This window comes from Rhincodon typus, chromosome 1 (genome assembly GCF_021869965.1).
Source record: "Rhincodon typus isolate 14 chromosome 1, sRhiTyp1.1, whole genome shotgun sequence".
Classification (NCBI taxonomy): Eukaryota; Metazoa; Chordata; class Chondrichthyes; order Orectolobiformes; family Rhincodontidae; genus Rhincodon; species Rhincodon typus.
In genome coordinates, this window is record NC_063332.1 from 67,361,778 (window position 1) to 67,383,362 (window position 21,585).

At 38.6% G+C, this 21,585-nt stretch overlaps 2 protein-coding genes across 6 annotated transcripts in view; one reads left to right on the forward strand and one right to left on the reverse strand.

Annotated features, from left to right (window-relative positions):
* Nucleotides 1-7,845, forward strand: part of trappc13 (trafficking protein particle complex subunit 13) — a 65,857-nt gene extending 58,012 nt beyond the window's left edge. For 2 of the 4 annotated variants that reach the window (XM_048603451.1, XM_048603466.1), the window contains 2 exons: nucleotides 4,949-5,099; nucleotides 7,425-7,845. In XM_048603451.1, the coding sequence (XP_048459408.1) occupies nucleotides 4,949-5,099; nucleotides 7,425-7,532 (259 nt within the window). In that variant the 3' untranslated portion in view covers nucleotides 7,533-7,845. The remainder of the gene's footprint in view (nucleotides 1-4,948; nucleotides 5,100-7,424) is intronic. The other 2 variants (XM_020532782.2, XM_048603471.1) reach the window with 1 other exon arrangement.
* Nucleotides 7,846-14,537: 6,692 nt separating this feature from the next.
* Nucleotides 14,538-21,585, reverse strand: part of sgtb (small glutamine rich tetratricopeptide repeat co-chaperone beta) — a 56,374-nt gene continuing 49,326 nt past the window's right edge. For both annotated transcript variants that reach the window (XM_048603497.1, XM_048603489.1), the window contains exons 11-12: nucleotides 18,347-18,459; nucleotides 14,538-17,934 (exon numbers count right to left, since the gene is read on the reverse strand). In XM_048603497.1, coding sequence (XP_048459454.1) covers nucleotides 18,348-18,459 — 112 coding nt within the window. In that variant the 3' untranslated portion in view covers nucleotides 14,538-17,934; nucleotide 18,347. The remainder of the gene's footprint in view (nucleotides 17,935-18,346; nucleotides 18,460-21,585) is intronic.

A 21,585-nucleotide genomic window follows, 5' to 3' on the forward strand; every position in this document is an offset into this window, starting at 1 on the left:
ACCAAAAAGGGGATTTACATGTGGAGCCAGGGGACATAGCAGACATCTTAAATGAACATATTAAATCTGTCTTTACAAAAGAGGAGGCATGGTGACAGAGGAGGAAATGCTATCACTAGAAGGGTTCAGAATTGTTCAGGAAGAAGTGTTGGATAAACTATTGGTACTTAGAGATAACAAGGGACTGGGGCCAGATGAGATGCATCCAAGGCTTTTGAAGGAAGTGAAGGTAGAAGTTGCAGGGACATGGCTATCATCTTTCAATCTTCCCTGGACTTTTGGGGGTGGGGGGTGCAGAAGACTGGAGAATTGTAAACATTGCGGCCTTCATTCAAGGAAGTTTGTAAAAATAATGCCAGCAATTATACACCGATCAGTTTAACTTCTGCGGTGTGGAAGCTTTAGAAACAATTATTCAGGATAGAATTAGTAGTCACATGAGAAAAGATGGATTGATTAGGAAGTGACAGCATGAATTTCTAAAGAGCAAGTTATGTTTAACTAACTTACTGAAGTTTTTTTGAAATGGTAACAGAAATTTTCAGATCCCCTCGTTGCCTTATTGGGAATGTAAATAGTACCTCTACATATTTAAAAAATGCAATTTTGTTGCAGCTGAGGAATGTCAAAATCCCACTCTATTTTCTGCAAAGTCTGGACTGAGCTTTTTTTTGCCATTTGTACATATCCACAGATAACTTATGAATTTATGATGAATAAAGTATACTTTTGCAAAAATAGACAACCTCAGTGAGGGTACCGGTGTTGGTGTTGTTTACATGGATTTCCAGAAGGTTTTTGATAGTGTCACACAACAGACTTGAGGAAAGTTATAGGTTATTGTATAAAAGGGACAGCAGCAATGTGGATACAAAATTGGCTAAGGGATAGGAAAGCGAGTAATGGTCAATGAATGTTTTTTGTACTGGAGGAAGATTTGTAATGGAAATACCCAGGGTTTGAGATTGGGGGTTTTGCTTTTCTGAACATATTCTGATGATTTATTTATTTGATTGATCTGCATTTTGGTGTGAAGGTAACTATTTCAAAGTTTGCAGTTGACGCACAAAAAAAGGAGAATTGTAAACTGTGAGGATGACAGTGTGTAATCTCAAAAGAACATTCACAAGTTTGTGGAATGAGCAGATAGGTATCAGATGAAGTTTTATGTAGAAAAGTGTGAAGTAATGCATGTTGGTAGGAAGAAGGTTGAAATACAGTTTAAAATAAGGGATACATTTCTACAGGTGGTGCAGGAGCTGAGGTACTTGTGTGCATAGCTAAACAGATCATTGAAGGTGGCGGGAGAAATGGAGAGCGCAGTTTATAAAGCATGCAGTGTCCTGAGCTTTTTTTGATGGGGACACAGTACAAGAGCAAGGAGGTGACGTTGAACTTGTAGATAAGACATTTGTTTGACCTCAGTTGAAGTACTGTGTGCAGTTGTGGGTGCCATGTTATAGAAAAGAGATGAATGCATTTGAGAGAGTGACAAAGAAAATAAAAGAATTGGTGCTGAAATGGAAGTAGGTATAGATTGAAGTTGGGAATGTTCTGCTTAGAGAGAAGAAAGCTGAGGCGAAATTTGATAGAAGTTTGCAAAATCATTCGCAACAGGACAAAGTAGATAGGCAGATACTGTTCTGCTCATAAAAGGAACAAGAAGAAGAGGGGGCAGATTTATAACTATGTGCAAAAGAAGTATGGGTGATGTGAGAAAAAACATTTTCATTCAGAGAGTAGTTATGGCATGGAATGCACTGCCTGGAAATGTGGTGGAGGAAGTTCAGTTGAGGCATTCAAGAGGGTAGTGGAGGATTGTTTGAATGGAAAACAATATACAAGGTTAGGAGAGAAAGCAGACAATTGGCATTGTAGTGATACTCGTTTGAGAGCTGGGGCGAGCGTGATGGGCCAAATGGCCACCACCTGCACCATAATAATTCTGTGATTCTGAGCCATCCACACTCAATGAAAAGTGATTTCCTATGGAGCCTCTGTAGCTGACATCAGCCAAGTGACCTTTCACGGAGTGTGGAGACCTTGAATAATGTGCTCTCTGCAAGAAAGTGAAATTTTACAATATCCTAAATACAGGGTTATCCTTAATTTTACCTCATTTCCAAAATACTAAATGGAGAGTCCAGAGCCAAGTAAATAGTCACCCACATAATTTAAAAATAGTTATCTTCCGGTAAATAAAATTACTTTCATCATTAGTTATAATTCCTGTGGATATCTATCATCTGAGTCTCATGTTATTAATTTTCCTATTGAGGTGTTCTTGTTGCATATCATGGGTGCAGTTTTGTAAACTAATAAAGGCATTGGCATCCTGGATCAGTCTGGATGCTGATCTGAAGATATCAAGGTATGTGTGCTCATTCAATAAGTGGGCACACTGGTTCCTGTTCCTTTAGATAGGTATTCGGGCTAATTCAGACAGATGTTCAAGGAGATCTGTAGATTTCCTCCCAATGTGTTAGCATTTCTAATGTCGCATGAATGTGTCTGGAAGGAAGAAATCTGAAATGATTGGCCTCAGTAAGATGCATATTAATGACTTAAAAACAATGTCTCCTGAAAGATAGGATAAATATTTTTCAACTTTTGATGTTGCATAGGTTCAGCCCATCGTGTCCATGCCGATGAGCAACCGGCAACTGACACAAATCCCATTTATTGGTCAATAGCCTACTATGCCTTGGCATTTTAAGTATTTGTTCAGATGCCTGTTAAATATTTCAAAAGTACCTGCCTCTACCACCCTCTCAAGCAGTGTGTTCCATATTTGTAAATAAAAACCGAAAGAACTGTGGATGCTGTAAATCAGGAACAAAAACAGAAGTTGCTGGAAAAGCTCAGCAGGTCTGGCAGCATCTGAGGAAGGGTCACGAGACCCGAAAGGTTAACTCTGATTTTTCTTCACAGATGCTGCTGTTCCATATTTCTACCATTTTCTGGGGATGTGTAATGACAGAGACTTGATTAGGGTTCTGAAGGTGAAGGAATCCCTTTCAGGAATTGCTGGAGTCAGGGAGGATCTCAGAGGACTGGAAAATGGTTAATGTAACACCCTTGATTTGAGAAGGGAAGGAGACAGAAGATAAGAAACTATAGGCCTGTTAGCCATAACCTTGGTCATTTGTAAGATTTTCGGGTCCTTTATTAAGGATGAGGTTGCAGAGTGCATGGAAGTGCATGGGAAAATAGGATAGCTTCGTGAAGGGGAGGTCATGCCTGACAAATCGTTAGAATTCTTTGAGGAGGTAATGAGCAAGCTAGACAAAGGAAAGCCAGTGGATGTAATCTATTTTGATTTCCAGAAGGCTGCTAAATAAGATAGGAGTCCATGATGTTAGGGGCAAGGTACTAGCATGGATAAAGGATTGGCTGACTGGCAGAAGGCAGAGAGTAGGGATAAAGAGGTCTTTTTCAGGATGGCAGCTGGCGACTAGTGGAGTTTCATAGGGGTCAGTGTTAGGACCAAAAATAATCGTTTTAATGATCTGGACTAAGGAACTGAGAGCATTGTTGCTAAGTTTGCAGATGACGCAAGGATTTGTGGAGGACAGGTAGTGTTGAGGAAGCAGGGAAACTACAGAAAGAAAAACCAAAAGAACTGCAGATGCTATAAATCAGGAACAAAAACAAAGTTGCTGGAAAAGCCCAGCAGGTCTGGCTGCATCTGTGAAGGACAAAACAGAGTTAATGTTTCGGGTCTGGGGACTCTTCCATATGTTCTGAGGAAGGGTCACTGGAGCCGAAATGTTAACTCTGTTTTTATCCTTCACAGATGCTGCCAGACCTGCTGGGCTTTTCCAGCAACTTTGTGTGTTGAAACTACAGAAAGACTTGGGCATGATAGATGAGTGAGCAAAGAAGTGGTAGATGGAATACAATGTGAGAAAGTGTAAGATTCTTCATTTTGATAGGAAGTATAGAGGCGTAAACTATTTTCTAAATGGGGAAAGGCTTCAGAAGAGTCCTAGTTTCTCTTAACATTAACATGCTGGTTCAATTGGTGGTTAGGAAGGCAAATGCAATGTTAGCATTCATTTCAAGAGGGCTAGAATACAACAGCAGAAATGTACTGCTGAGGCTGTATAAGGCTCTGGCCAGACCACATTTGGAATATTATGAGCCATTTTGGGCCCAGTATCTAAGGAAAGATGAGATGGTGTTGGAGGGAGTCCAGAGGAATGGTCTCAGATATGAAGGGCTTGTCAAATGAGGAGTGGTTAAGGACTCTGGATCTGTACTTGGAGTTTAGAAGGATGATGGGAGATCTGATTGAAACGTACAGGATACTGAGAAGTCTGGATGTAGTGGATATGGAGAAGATGTTTCCATGAGTAGGAGAGACTAGGACTTGAGGGTACAGCCTCAGGTTGAAGGGAAAACTCTTTAAAACTGAGATGAGGAATTCCTTCAGCCACAGGGTGGTGACTCTGTGAAGGCTTTGAAGGACAAATCATTAAGTGTATTTAAGACAGACGGATAGATTCTTGGTTGGTAAGGAGATCAAGGGTTAAATGGAGAAGTGGCAGATGGAATACAATGGGGGAAAGTGTGAGATTATGCACTTTGGTCGGAAGAATAGAGGCGTAGACTATTTTATCAGTGGGGAAAAGCTTCGGAAATCTGAAGCACATAGGGATGTAGGACCCCCAGTTCAGGATTCTCCTCTGGTTAACATGCGAGTTCACTTGACAGTTAGGAAGGCAAATGCAATGTTAGCATTAATTTCAAGAGGGTTAGAATAGAAGAGCAGAGATGTAGTGCTGAGGCTGTATAAGGTTCTGGTCAGACAGCATTTGGAATACTGTGAGCAGTCTTGGATCCTGTATCTAAAGAAGCATGTGATGTGATTGAAACCTTTGTTTTTATGTAGTCAAATACGTGCAATATTGTACTGAGCTATCTCAATCAGTTTTCATTTTACTAGTAGCGAGAGGACAATGGATCTGGTGCTTGAAATGTGCAATACAAATGCAATCCACTGGTGTGGCATTTCAGGAAGACAGCTAGGAAAGTTGAGTCCAAATTCTTCTCTTCATCTTGCACTCAAACTATTGGCCTCCATGCAAGGTTTACAGGTAAGACTTAAAAAGGACTGTCAGAGAAAGGAAATTTAGTAAGTGAAATCACCTTGACAAATTTGCTTTCTATTTTGCTCCAAACCTAGATACCAACTTTACCCAGCAACCCAGCAACAGTCTGAGAATAAACCAGTCTGTTTGCAGCCTTTTGACCTTCTGACTTGCTATTTGTGCTATCATAAAGACTACATGGATCAACTTTTGTAAATTGGCCAACTTTGCCTGCCTCAGTATATCTGCTGATGAAACTCTCTGTCATGCCTTTATTACCAGTAGACTGCATATTCATGGCTACAGTGGCTATTTTACCGTCCCTAAATTTGAGCTCATCCACAATTCTGCCTGTCTCTTAAAATACCAGTCATTCTTTGGGTCACTGACCTTCTTTACTTCCCGGTCAAACAAGGTCCTTAAAATTCCTCATCCTTGTTTTAAAATCCCCTTGTGCCCTCCCTATATCTGTAATCTCGTCCAGCCCCCCAACTCTACAAAATACCTACCCTGTAATCGTAGACTCTATACATTGCAAATTGCTCCACCATTGATGACAGTGTTTCCAGTTGCCTCAATCTGCCTTCTGGAATATTTTCCCTACACACCTCTGCTTTACTGTCCCTCATTAAAACTCCCATTAAAACAACCTCTGTAACCAAGCTTTTGACCATCTGACCAAATATCTCCTTATGTAACTTAAAATCACACTTTATTTTATAATGCTTTTGTATAGTGCCTTGGGATATTTCATTATGTTAAAGATATATATTAGTTGCATTTTGGTTGTTAAAACAAGAGTTTGCTCAAAAATTGCCAACTGTCATGAAAATTTATACCTGTGGTCTGCTCAACAGGCCACAATTTCACTCTTTTGATTTTATTGGAAATGGTGGGCTAGTGAATACATCTGTGATAGCCACAGTGTTTAAGAGCTGAGGATTATTTGGTTTTCACAAACCGCTTGATTCTTCAGTAACAACTTTTTATTCATGTATTCATGGCTTCTTGGATCCATTTCACTATTCGATGTCAACAGTGCAATTACTGAATCAAAATCATTAGCCTATTTTAAATGAAGACTTTTTTTAAGGTTGATCGTTATTCACAATCTACAAAACTGTTTGCAAGATTTATTGTTATTGCCATTTTATACAGAATGTTATTTTCAGCACAGAATACGCATATAACATTGTAATATTCTTTTAATTTTGAAATTATTTCTTTTACTGATATTGATGAATGTTAGCTTAAGTTAGGAAAGCAGTGTTCTCATGGTAAGGAACACTTGTAATTATATAGCATCTTTTACAATGTCAGGACATTCCAGAGTGCTTCCTGGAAATAAAGTACCTTAGAAAACGTAGTTAGTGCTGTAATATTAAAATGGTTTGCACAAAAAAAAACTCCTGCAAACAGCAATTTGAAAATACTGGATAACCTGTTTTAGCAATTGTTGAGGGATAAATTTTAGACAAGACACCAGAGATAACTACCTCAGAGATACAAAGAACTGCCGATGCTGGAGTCAGAGATAACACAGTGTGGAGCTGGAGGAACACAGCAGACCAGGCCGCATCAGAGGAGCAGGAAAGCTGACATTTCAGGTCAGGACCCTTCTTCAGAAAATCCTGAATCCAGAAAATCAGAAATTTCTGAAGAAGGGTCCCAACCCGAAACGTCAGCTTTCCTGTTCCTCTGATGCTGCCTGGCCTGCTGTGTTCCTCCAGCTCCACACTGCATTATAGGGATAACTACCTTGTTCTTTGAAATAGTTCCATGGTATCTTTCATGTCACCTGAGTGCAAACAGAGGCTTGTTTAAATGATGAGTGGCATCTCAAACAGGGCTGTGTGTTCAACTCTGGAATGTTTGCCTATTTTTGTGCTCAAGTCTGTGGTATGGACTTGAACTGATTTATGTCCTCTGTGAGCCTTGGCTGAGAGCAGAAACAAGTACTTTTTGTATTCATAAAACTGTGAGATTCTGCTTTGCAGCTGGTCCAAATGTGATAACTGTGAATAAATTACCTCTGCCCCTCAGTTTGACTTTTGCATCCTGTTTAATTGCACATGAGCATCATCGTTAAAGAAAAGTTGTTCTTTTTCAATGAAAAATACACATTTTGTTTGAGGAGCCAGGATAGCTATGTATTACTTTTATCTGCCACATGCAACCAATGCTGGCCATTTCAAAACAATTTCTGTTATGTTTGCAACCAAATAAAAACACTGCCTCTAAATTTTGCAGTAACTTTATAATTACCATTTGAGATGTTCTGTTTACTTTAAACTTCCTGCAATGTATAATTTTGTTCAATTCTCTTTTCAGAGTATTTCAGGATTGCGATTGATGGACACATTTTTAAAAAGAACTTATGAGTATGATGACATTGCACAAGTATGTGTGGTCTTTTCACACCTGAAACCAGAAAGCTAGAAGTACCTTCTCATAGTGGTGTTCCCTTCCTGTGGACCAATGGTTTTGTTTTAACGATGTGACCTGCTTTTTCATTCATGAAAGACTACCACCATACTAATATGAACCAAAATGTATGAAGATTTTATAATTTTAAGAAGTCTGCTGATACTACCGTGGAAAATGTGAACGCTGGAGATTGAGTGGATTGATGCACTGCCCTTTGCACCTCTGGAACATGCCTTGTAATCCAATATATTGATGAGATGGTGGTTTTCTCTGTTTACTGGCTGTAGAGTTCTTGCATGAATTAAATTTGCGTGGGCAGTCTCAATTTACTTTGTATTGGGTGTGAATCCATCATACATTGCACAACATTGTGGTGATCTTATTGAACAAGACCAAGTGTGTGGGAAATGGAAAACTCACACACAAGTGCAGAAATTGTGCATTCATGAAGTATATTGTGGAGGTATAGTACAGGGAGCTTTACTTTGCATCTTATCATGCAAAACCTGGCAGTGCTTCATGTTGCCTGAGATGGGAAACAGTCCATTCCCTTGCACCTAGTGAGCTTCACACCAATGAATGTAAAATCAACAAGGCAGTTTTTAAAAAATAAATCAGTTCAAAGTTGCTTTCAATTTCATGTGCATGTAATAAAGCTTTAAATGTATTTACAAAAATAGTCTCCAATGTACATAGCTTAATGGAGAAATTGTGTTTCTCAGTTAAAATAGTGACACCGCTTTTATGTTGGTAGCTTGGGGACATTGTGTAGCTGGAAACAAAATATGAAATGTTCATTGGAGGGGGGATTAAAACTTTTGAAAAGCTGTGCAATTGTTCACAAAGTTCCAGAATTGTTACAGTGTTGTACTGGCTGTCTGAGCATTTTAACCTGGTGCAAATCCTCCTGTCTTTTCTCTGTAGCCCTGCCCATTTTCTTTTTCCTGCTGGGTTCTTTTTTCATCACAAGTATCCCTCACCAGAAAGTAGTGACAGAAGTGTTCTGGGGAATGTTTTAACTTCACTTCTAGTTTTAAGAACCATAGTTATTGAAATCTGTAATTAAGGATAGAGGGACTCAACATTGAACTGACTGGAGAGAAGCAATATTGGATTTGTAAAGGATTGTGTATATGTAAATATGGTAGACTTTCACTTTAATTAAGAGTCCAATCACTTGAAAATGATATCATTGGCCATTTTGTGGAGAAACAGCTTAGTTCTAACCTTGCTGCCTACAGCATGAACATCTGTTTAATGAAGTTCCTGCTGTTAACACATCAATCTCTTGATCCTTGGAAAAGTTAGCAGATTTTTGCAAATTTGGAGACTACTTAAATGATGCTATCAGAAACAAATTGGTTTATAAATTATGTATGTAGATGGATTCCCTGCTCTTTTCCCTTTAATCATAATATTTCATTTTTTTAAAATCACCAATATCAAGGTTAAATTTAACCAACTTTTTTTAAAAAGAAAAATAATGGTGATCTAAACGTATAAATGAGTACCTTACTTTTACTCTAGAAACTACAAATAGTCACCTATCCTACTCATCAATCAACTGCTTTCCCTGCTGTAATTTGTAATGCCACCCTGCTCGTACTCTTGATCTATATCCTTACTTCTCTGAAGCTTACTTCTTGCAGTAAACCTTAGTTAAAACACAGTATTCTCATTCGGCCTTCACATCACTCCCTGAAGTCTCCTCCACACTGACCGTCTTCCTTACTGACTATTCCCACAATCCAGCAAATCTCAAGTCTTTCAAACAATATTAATTATGAGCATCTTCATAACAATAAAAATTGTAAATGTCTTGTAGAAAGTGACTGACACGTGAGATCTGATGCCTTAGATGGGAACACTTTGTATGACTGGCAGCATTTTATGGCTATTCTTCGGCTACTTTTCCCAATCAGAGCTGAGGCCTATATAAGCAGCTCTGTTTTGATTCCTTCTGTTGTTACCAAGTATTAACAAGGCACTTAACTGGTCAGGAATTAGCCAACAATACTTCACCACATACATCTTGTTGACAAAAAATGTTAAAACATTATTTCAGATGCCAGTGCAAGCAACCCACATATTGGCTGTACTAACCCAAGTATTTGCATTTGTACCAGGGGTTTGTTAATTATGTAAATACTATTGGTCAACATAGCAGACCTATGCAATCTCAACTGAAAAGATTTCTCTCAGCAGGTTCCTGAGGAACAGAGCAATATTTCCTTGCATCAGAAGCAATAAATGGATTACAGAATGACATGCTTTAATATAGATGATGGTAAGAATATTGGTTAAATATTGAACCTTTTACAAAACTACATCAGCAAAAAGAAAGTAATGAATTGGACATGTAATTACTGATGACTACATTAAACACTTTCAATTTATCTCAAGGGTATTGAATTAAAAGTAATTGATTACACTATGACAGAAGCAGAGCCAAAATAGCGGAAATAATTAACATGCTAATCAACTAACAATTGATTCAGATTTTTCTTCCCAGTTTCTAGGGTGTGGGGGTAGGGGCAAACAGCAGCAACTCTTGCAACAGTCCTGGGATATTGTATGTTTTCCTTGACTAATTAGGGAGACGTTCTACAATTGCCAATTTCTACATACATTCATAGACATTGTTAAATTACATAAAATACAGATTTTGGACTAATTTATTTATTTAGCTTTTGTTCAGTATACTACTGCTGGTTAGTTGTATTGTTGCCATATAAAATTTCTCATGAGAAACTTAACTCTATTTTAGTCTAAACACACTCAGAGTAAGTCATAGAGCAATTCAGCAGGGAAACAGCCCTTCAGCTGACCCTGGTGCCCACTCAGCTAGTTCCAATTGCCCACATTTGGTCCATATCCCTCTAAACCCTTCTCATCCATGTATCTACCCAAATGTTGCTACTGTACCTGCCTCAACCACTTTCCCTGTCAGCCCATTCCATATACGCACCGCTCTCTGCATGAAGTGGTTGCCCCTCAGGTCCTTCTTAAATCTATCCCTTTTCACCTTAAACCTATGCACTCTAGTTTTCAATTCCCCATCCCTGGGAAAAAGACTACATGCATTCATCCTATCTATGCCCCTTGTGATTTTATACACCTCAATAAAGTCACCCCTCATTCTCCTACCTTCCAAGGAATAAAGTCCTACCCTGGCCAACCGCTCCCTATAACTTAGGCCTACTAGTCTTGGCAACATCCTTGTAAATCATCTTTGCAAATTTTCCAGTTAAACTATGTCTTTAACAGGGTGACAAAAACTGAACACAATACTCCAACTGCTGCCTCACCAATGACTTATATAGTTGTAGCACAACATCCCAACTCCTATGCTAAATGCCTTCTTCACCACCCCATCCATCTGTGACACCATTTTCAAAGAACTATGTAATTGTACTCCTAGGTCCCTCTGTTCCACAACATTCCTCAGGACCTTAGCATTTACTGTACAAGTCCTACCTTTGCTTGACTTTCCAAAATGCAACACCTCACATTTATCTGTATTGAATTGCATCTGCCAATCCTCAGTCCACTACCTCGTCTGATCAAGATCCCTCTGTAATTCTTGATAACCTTCTTTGCTATGAACGATACCTCCTAATTTTCTATCATTCACAAACTTACAAATCACACCTTGTACATTCACATCCAGAACATTTATGTAAATAACAAAAAGGTCTCAGAACCAACCCCTGTGGCACACCACTAGTCTCAGGGCTCCAGTCCAAGAAACAACCTTCAACCATCACCCTCTACTTCCTACCAATGAGCCAATTTTGAATCTAATTAGCTAGCTCTCCCTGGATCCCATACCACCTAACCTTCATGACTGTCCTGCCATGCAGGACCTTATCAAAGGCCTTACTAAAGTCCATATAGACAACATCCACTGCCCTACCCTCATCCATCCTCTTGGTTACCTCTTTGAAAATCTCAAAGATTTATCAGACATGACTCATTATAGTGTTTCCTGCTTAACAGTATACAGGAGCATATGATGGATATGTTCGATAGATTTTTGCTTCTTAGTGCTGTATTGTGATAAAATACTAATTGTTAGACTTGTGCTATGCTCATCTACTCTCTCATTATAAGATTGTGAATTTCAGATCACAGATGTGGGTCTGCTAATATCAATTGCCTTTGATCAGCAAAGCCAAAATCCAAGTTGTAAGAATAGTTTTGCAAGGATCTTTAGAAGGCCAGTTTTAAAAACCTATTTACTTTTTCTATGTTCTTTCATGGAATGTGGGTATCACTGTGAAGGCCAGCAACTGGTATCCATCCCTGATTGGTCCTTGGTCTGAACACTTGCTCAGCCAACCATGTTGTTTTGTGGTTCTGGAGTCACATGTAGGCCAGACCAGTTAAGGACGTTAGTGAAACTGATTGTTGTAAAAATCAATCAATCTATTATGGTTTTACAGTCACCAGTACTGAGACTAGGAAACTACAGACCAGTTAATATTTTTCATCTCAGGAAAATGCTAAGATCTATTAGTAAGGAGGTTATAGCATGGCACTAGGAAAATATCAATGTAATCAGGCAGAGTCAACATAGTTTTGCAAAAGGGTTATCATACTTGACCAATTAATTAAAGTTCATTTGAGGAAGTAAGCAATATGGATAAAGGAGAACCTGTAGATTTGGTGCATTTGGATCTTCAGGCATTGAGCAAGTTACCACAACAAAAGATATTGCACACGGTTAGCTTACTAACCCTCTCTCTTTGCTAACAGGAGGCAGTAAGCAAGCATAAATGGGTTGTTTGAGTTAGCAACATGTGAATTGGTGTGGGACTGGTGGGAAAGAGTGGTTATTTGGGCCTGTATCTGTTAGAGTTTAGAAGAATAAGACCTGATCTATTGAAACACAGGATCCTGAGCGCACTGACAGGGTGGAGACTGAGAGGATGTTTTCCATTACAGCAAAGACAAGAGCTAGGTGTCACAGTTTAGAAACGAGGTTGTCCTTTTAAGACAGAGAAGGAGAAAGTTTTTCTCAAAGAGGCACGAGTCTGTGGAATTGTTTTGTATTGACAGCTGTGGAGGCAGGGATAGATAGATTCTTAACAGGATATCAGAGACACACAAGAATGTGGAGTTGAGGCTACCTTCAGATCAGTCATGGTCTTATTGAATAAAGGATAAGCACAAGGAGTGGAATAACGTACTCCTGATAATTTATAAAACAGTACAACCTTATACACCTTATCTTCAAAAGTACATCAGCATGGGGCATTTCTCATTGATGAATGATTGCAGAATGTACTAAATTATTAAGACAGATTTGCAGGTAAGAACTGTCTTTTTTTCTGGAAAAAAAAGACAAGTGGAACAATGATCCAATTCTTTAATCTGTGAAAAGGAATAAAGCTATTTTACTTGATATTAGGAATCCCAGTTCCCACATATAATCGGGCAGTACTGCAAGAATCCTTTTAGTAAGGCACCACAAAAAAAATCTTAGTTTGCTTGGATCTCACCTAAAATTATTAATACAAACTAAGGATTTATTTTGAACAATTATTTAATGATGACTATGGTGCCCACTGATTATAGGACACTTTGTGTGCACTAGTTGTCACCATATGTTCTAATATAGATGAGAGCAGGTTACTAAACTTTTAATTAACACAAATGAAGGATTCTCTCTCCTTTTCCTCCACTGTAGATTGATTCTAATTGCATTGCTCAATATACAACAGTTCTGGGGAAAACAAACCTAGGTCAACCAACAGAAGTACCATTGACAACAAGGTGCAGGGCTGGATGAACACAGCAAGCCAAGCAGCATCATAGGAGCAGAGAGGCTGACGTTTCGGGCCTAGACCCTTCATCAGAAAAGAGGGAGGGGAAGGGGGTTCTGAAATAAATAGGGAGAGAGTGAGAGGCGGATAGAAGATGGATAGAGGAGAGGATAGGTGGAGAGGAAACAAACAGGTCGAAGAGGCGGGGATGGGGCCAGTAAAGGTGAGTGTAGGTGGGGAGTTAGGGAGGGGATTGGTCAGTCCAGGAAGGACGGACAGGTCAAGGGGGTGGGATGAGGTTAGTCGGTAGGAGATGGAGGTGCGGCTTGAGGTGGGAGGAGGGGATAGGTGGGAGGAAGAACAGGTTAGGGAGGCAGGGACGAGCTGGACTGGTTTTGGGATGCGGTAGGGGGAGGGGAGATTTTGAAACTTGTGAAATCCACATTGATAACCATTGGGCTGCAGGGTTCCCAAGCAGAATATGAGTTGCTGTTCCTGCAACCTTCGGGTGGCATCGTTGTGGCACTGCAGGAGGCCCAGGATGGACATGTCGTCTGAGGAATGGGAGGGGGAGTTGAAATGGTTCGCGACTGGGAGGTGCAGTTGTTTGTTGCGAACCGAGCGTAGGTGTTCTGCAAAGCGGTCCCCGAGTCTCCGCTTGGTTTCCCCGATGTAGAGGAAGCCACACCGGGTACAGCGGATGCAGTATACCACATTGGCAGATGTGCAGGTGAACATCTGCTTGATGTGGAAAGTCTTCTTGGGGCCTGGGATGGGGGTGAGGGAGGAGGTATGGGGGCAGGTGTAGCACTTGTAGCTCCAGGCCAGAACTACATATATGCCAGACTATGAACAATGTTCTACAAGATTACTTGTGAGAAGTTTCCTAATGTAAAATGTGTACACTTGTTCAGTTGAAGATTACAAACATTAACAATAAATGCAAGTGCTTACAATGGAAGACCTGTTCTAGTGAAGTTACTTAAGAAATATCTCAATCACTTACAGCAAAGTAAAAGGAGAATGCATGCATTTCCCTTACCTGTTGTGCTGGAGCATGTTACCACTTTGTACAGTAATTAATTAATGTGCATGAGGTACAATTGGCTCATTTAAAATGTTAGTGGCACAATGCATACTTCAATTAATTACTGTATCACCTAGGAACTTCGAGTATTCAAACAATGGAAGTTGGGATGTGCAGGTAAAAGGATTTGTGGTTGTAATGAAAAATAATCTAAAATCTGTTGCAACACAAGACATTTATAGTGTTTGTCCCATGCACAGTTCACATTAAATATATTGCACCACAGACTTCATATCCAATTGTAAATTTGGTAAACTTTAAAAATTTTGTATTGCTGCATTATTCTTAGTCAATTAAATACTAGACATGAAACAGCAGAGACATGTCTAATCTAAACTCCAATTATGACTGTTACTAGAGCTACAGGCAATGTTCAAACAGATGCCAAGGTTTCCTGTTAAATTTCAGTTCCTGAAGTTCTGCAGAATTTTAAGTTTATAAGTAATCACCAATTCTTACATTTCATATGTTTAGAGTTTTGAGTTTACGTTACAAGATAAAATGTTATTGATTATTGTTATAAAACAATGGAACAGCATTATTCCATAAATATTGCAACTGTAAAGACAAAAACAATAAATGATTGGACTAACAACTAACTTGTTACACATTGATCATGTTAAATAAAAGATGGGGAGACAATTAATCAATTTTTATTAGCAAATATTTACACCATGAAGACAGATGTGCATTACACATATACTTTAAAAATTTGTGCAAATCTCATTCTAAGTTCATAGCCTTTTGAAAGGACATTAAGTAAGTGCTTGAAAAGAAAGAGTATCATTAAAACATAGACAGTTAACAGGAAAGTGGAATCAGACCATGTGGCACCAGTAAAATCTTAATGAAACAGATTATATTTCTGATTTACAGCATTGTATAATTCTAAATTTTTTTTTCACTTTATTAGAAACAATTAAAATCCCAAATTAGACAGTTAGTAAAATAAAAGTAGAGTACAGCCGATTAGGGACCAAAATGGGAACTTGCACATTAAAGTTAAGGGTATAGCTAAGGTACTAAATAAATACTTTGCATCTGTCTTTACTGAAGATGTTGCTGCTGGAATTATGTTGAAAAAGGAGGTAGTTAAGATACAGGACGGTGCTGCTGAACTGCTGCCCTTCAACTGACCAGCAGCCCCAGGTGGTTAGATGGCCATCTTTAAAAGGCTAGCAGTCCCAATGGCAACTAATTATTGGCTTGACTCCCATGAAATGCAGTCAAGTATCCCAAAAAGATTAAGGCAGCTTTCTGGCCTGCCATTGGCACCCATAACGTAGGCCCATATCAGTGTTTTTAACCTTACTTACACACATACAAACTAAAAGGCAGCATTCAAAGTTACAAAGCTAACTGAGTAATTGGAAACATTAGTGTTTTTTTTAAAAGTCAGAGAATTGTATACAGTGGGATTCCCCAGGAGTCAATATTAGGGCCATTGCTTTTCTTTATGTATATTAATGATCTGAACTTGGGTGTATGGGGCACAATCTCAAAACTTGCAGATACAAAATTTATTGGAAGTATTGAGAGCCTTAAGGAGGAAGATAAGAGGCCTGAAAAGGACACAGGCTGGAACTGATGGCCTTGTGGTAGATGAAACATTGCAGAAAAGTGCTAAGTGATACATTTTTGTAGGAAGAAAGGGGAAAGGCAATACAAACTAATGACTTAAATTCTAATGAGTGCAACAGCAGAGGAATGTGAGGCATATTGTTCAATAAGGCATATGGAATCCAGCTTTATAAACACGGAAATAGAGTACAAAAGCAAGAAAGTTATGGAGAATGCTATACAACACTGGTTGGAGTATTACGTTCAAATGAACTGTCACAGGAAGTGGTAGATGCAGGTACAGTTACAACATTTAAAAGACATTTGGACAGGTACATGAATTGGAAAGATTTAGGGGGATATGGGCCAAATGCAGGCACATGTGACTAGTTTAGTTTGGGAAACTTGGTTGACATGGACGAGTCAGACCGAAGGGTCTGTTTCCATGCTATATGACTCTATTAACTCTATGCAAAGGCATTGGTAAAAGGGTAAAAACTATTCATAGAAACATAGGAAATAGTAATAGGCCATCCAGCATCTTGAGACGGCTCTGTCATTCAATATGTTCAGGCTGATCATTCAACTCAGTACCGTTTTCTCATTTTGTCCCCATATATTTTTGATCCCTTTAGCCCTAAGAATGATATCTAACTCCTTGAAGACATATAAAATTTTGGCCTCAACCACTTTCTATGGCAGTGTTCTACAAGCTGACCAGTCTCTAGGTGAAGCAATTTCTCTTCATCTCAGAGTCCTAAATAGCATACCTTGTATCCTTGAACTGTGCCCCTTGGTTCTGAACTCACTGGTCAGTGGGTCCATTCATTGTGTGTTTACCATGTTTAGTCCTTTTGCACAAATGAATGCTGCAATTCTGCAGAAGGTGCAACAGCAATATGTAATTGATTCTGCAGATGAGATACTTCAACTACATGGGCAGGTTCTGCAAGGTAGGGCTGTTCTCCTGAAAAAAGTTAACAGGTGACAGAAAAGGTGTGATCAAGATCGTGAGGTGTCTGGATAACGTAGATAGGACACCTGTCCATTGCTGGAAGGAAAAGAATGAAAGTACACAGATTTAAAGCAGTTAGCATATGAAGCAGAGGCGATGTCAGGATAGACTTTTTTGTGCAATGAGGAATGTCCCAAGTGCATGGTGAAAGCAGATTTAATCTTGGTTTTCGAAAGGAAATTGGAAAATTATTCATAGGAAAAGCAATTTATAAAGCTATGGCGTAAAGACAGGCCAGTAGGTTTAGCTGAAATATTCTTGCAGAGAGCTGGTACATGTACGACCTGCCAAATTGGCTCCTGTGTTGTGCCCGTTTTATGATTCAATCTATAGCTTCCTTTTTTTGAGGAGCAGGCAGAGGATGCTAAGGAATATGGTGACTGGAGAAGTAACATGTCAATGTTAGCATTGTCAATGGAAAATTATCAGATGAGAACTATAATAAACATTTTAGTTCATCTCAATGATATCCAGGATATTATTTGAAAGAATGCCCAAGATGCATAATTAAACATTTGTAGGTATCTCTCCTAGATTCTGAATAAAGTGCAAAATAAGTTGAAATAACTAATACATTAACACTCTAACTTATTTCCAGTAACTGATTTTCATTACATTGTCCAAATGCAATTCTAAGTGTCATATTTCAATGAGCACAACGCTAATCTGTTGCTGTAACAATTCATATTTGTACAATACTGTTAATCCAAGCTTAAAGAATCAAATGTTCAGACTCCAATGACAACTGAAAATGTATTTCTTCACATCTATTAACTTACACACATACAATAGAAACTTATTATATCCTGCAAACATATTATACACAAACTGTAAAATTGTACATTCTCAAAATCATCTTAATTATCGGGTAACTGTGAATTACAGTCTGATGTTCCTGTCTGTTTTGTATAAGCTGTGGCATTCAAAATTGATAAGTACTTGCTCCTGACATCCAGCATCTTTGGGATTTCTGATATTTCTTCCCTGTTTGAGCAGAAAATATTATGAAAACACAATGCAAAAATTGGGATGGATATCCTTATAGCAATGTAAGGAGTATGATCAAACTGAAGTCAGCATCAGTAGGCCATGTAACAGTGAAAATTTCGCAGGTCAACAATACTAAAGCTATGCACCCTCTTATTCAGAGTAAAGAGAAAAATACATCTTGTCAGAATACCTCATATGATCATCATTTAGCATTTCATGCTGAAATTTCATTTGATTTTATATATCTACGAAAATGAGATTTTAGGTTGTATAACAATAATGTCATCCATATACCAAATAAAATTGGAGAATTTAAGTGACTTTGTATCTCTACAAGTACATTTTAAATTTGATAATTGCAGGGGTGCTAAGTTTAGATAATCAACAAAGAACGGTTAATACTCACATCACGAGTGATCTTCATTGCTGCCACTGAATGATCGGGATCGGATCTGGTTCCTCAACTGTTCTATTAGCTCTGGATTCTCTTCCTGCATCTGCTGTGCAAACTGCTGTCCTCTAGACAAAACAGATAAGAAGTTAACTAAGAAAGGCCATTTTATACAATTTTGAAACATTTCTGTTGATAGAATTGTAGGGTAGTGCAATTAATAAAATAAAAACATGCAAAAGGAAAATGCATCGGCCCCCTGGAGAATGAGGCTGGGGAAATAATAATGGGGGAGCAAGGAAATGGAAGAGGAGTTGAATCATTGTACTTTGCATCAGTCTTCATGGTTCAAGACATGATCAATAATTCAAAACTACTGAATCATCTAGAGGTAAAAAGGGGGAAAAGAAATAAATACAATAATTATCACTACAGAAAAAAGTACTCAGGAAAATAACAGGGCTAAAGGCCAATAAGTGCCTTTGAATTGATAGATTGCATCCTAGGATATTAAAAGAAGTTCTGGCAAAACGAACTGGTAGTGACCCTTCAAGAATCCTGAATTTTCAGCAACTTCAATTTTGCTTGGATTATTTGATGGCTCACATGGTTAAAAAGGTGCATGGATATCAACTCTCCACTTCTATCTTGTATTTCTACCAAGGGTTGTCTTGAGGACTGGAGTCCAGTGGTCCTTGCTTGACATTTGAGCACAGTATTCAAGTGTGTGATGGATTAAGCTACTTGGAAGGAACTACTGATAGGAAAATAAATTTTTGGCATGGAAGAGTAACGTAAGCTTAGTTATATTTGAGGTCACAGGAAAGAGCTGGGCAAGGTAAAAACAAAGGAGAAACAAGGCTGGTTTCATTAAAGAGAAGCTGCAGCTTAAAAAGAACTGTTTTTTAAAAAAATTGGAAGCGTTTAACTGTGAAACTGTCTTTGCTAGTCCTGGAAATACACTAATAGCTAATCTATAGCCTGCCTGTTTACCGTTTCCAATGCAAAACTGAATTCAACAGCTACATAAAATGGACTGAATATTCACTTCCTATTTATTCATGGAATGCAGATATTTCAGGTAAGGAAACATATACTGTCATTACTCAAATACCCTCAGAAGGTTGTTAGTGGCTTGCTTTTTTGAACTACTGCAGTCTATGCAGTGAATTTATTTCTAAAGTGCTATCAGGAAGGGAGTTCCAGAATTTTGATTCAGTACTGAAGAAGGAACAATGATATATAATCAAGTCAGGATGTCAGATGATTTTGAGGGAATTGTGCAAGCAGTGGTGTTCCACAGATCTGCTACCCTTGTCCTTCTAGATAGCAGATAGCAAGGTATTGGAAGGTGCTATCAAAGGAGTCTTGGTGAGTTGCTGCAGTGCATCTTATCAATTGTACCCACTTTTGCAACTTCTACTGGTGGTAGAGGGAGTGAATGTTTAAGGTGGTGAATGAGGTACCAATCTAGCAAACTGCTTCACCCTGAATAGTATCAAATTCCTTAAATATTTTTGCCAGCACTCAAACTGACAAGATTTGATGAAAGGCGGGTGGATAAAAGTTTTGGAGTTTAGATTTCGAAATAGTGACATTTGGATATTGGTTACTTTTCTAAAGAGTTTGTTTAAAATAAAATCAAGGTCAGAGTTCTTGTGGAACAGTGACCTAATCTAGCATTGCTTAGAAAGCATATAGATATGACCCCCGAAGTGTCAATGGAAAATGTTTATATTGTGATGGTTTAGGACAGGTAGAGTAAATATGGAAAGCCATCAACTTGTTTTCAGTTTAGAATAATCAATGAGTTTAGTTTAGTTTAGAAAAACACAGAGGCTGAAAGTTTTTAGGTCAGTTCAGAGGAGACCAGACTGAGTTCAGAAACAAATATACTTTCTCTCTTAGAAAGGAGATTTTCAGAGCAGTTAAGCAAATAAGTTAACTTTACAGAAGTTTAGTTTGTGCAGTTTCCAGAAGGCGGCTTTGGTTAGAAATTTGCAGATTATTAGAAACTGGGATAGTTTAAGACGTCAGTTTTATGGGTGTTCATGTAAGAAGATTCTACAGTTCACAGGAAAGAAATTGGGGAGAATCAATTAATAATTTCATACAGAGGTAAATTCTTTGGACTCGAATTGATGGTGTGGGAAATAGGTTAAAAGTTTGTTGTGCTGTGCCTTTTGATTTTTTTCTAAACTGTTCTCTATATCTGCATAGCTTGGCTATAATCTATTTCTTTGTGTAAGAAAATTTATTATTAAAGAACCGTGCACTCGTGTGTGAAACCATATTTCAGTGACACCCCAGATGTGTGGCTTATGCGTGTGGAAAAGGGTTGAGGAGCCATACATACACTACCCACTCTCTGACCTGTACTTTTAACTGCAGTTGGTCCAGCTGCCTTTCTGGTCAATGCTAACCCTAGTGATAGTGGACAATTCAGTTAATTGGTGGATAAGGCTCTACGAACAATGACACTGGGGCCCAACATACAAAAAAAGGACAAGATTGAAGCATTTTTAAACTAACTCTGCCTCCTTCTGAAGTGTCCACAACATCACAGAAGCTAATCTTTATTTGCTCTCACTTGGGGAGGTGACGGTCTAGTGGTATTATCAGTGGAATGTTAATCTAGAGACTCAGGTAATGTTCTGGGGACCTGGGTTCAAATCTTTCCATGGTGGATGGTGGAATTTGAATTCAATAAAAAAATCTGGAATTAAGAGTCAAATGATGGCTATGAATACATTGTTGATTGTTGAAAAAAAATCCATCTGGTACACTAATGCCCTTTAGGGAAGGAAACTCCTTCCTTACCTGGTCTGGTCTACATGTGACTCCAGATTCACAGCAATGTGGTTGACTCTTCGCTGCCTTCCGGGCAATTAGGGATGGGCAATAAATGCTACCCAGTCAGCAATCCCCTCATCTTGTGAATGAAGAAAAAATAACTAATTCTGTTGGTGCGCTGGCTGATGAGACTTCAGTTCTATTTTCTGTTGATTGTATTTTCTCATTCAATGATGCTGATTGAAGTGATACATCCCAAGTCAGGGACCAGCTCTATTAACAACTGATGTCGTTGTGTGGGAAGTTCCAAGAATCAGAAGACCAGACCACCACTGAGCAAGGGAAATGTCAGCACAAGAGGATGCCTCAAACTCCTGGCAATGGTGCTGTCTCCTATAACCCTCCAGGTTCTTCAATATTCCTCCCCTCTTCAGATATTTATCCCCTTCACAGACATATTA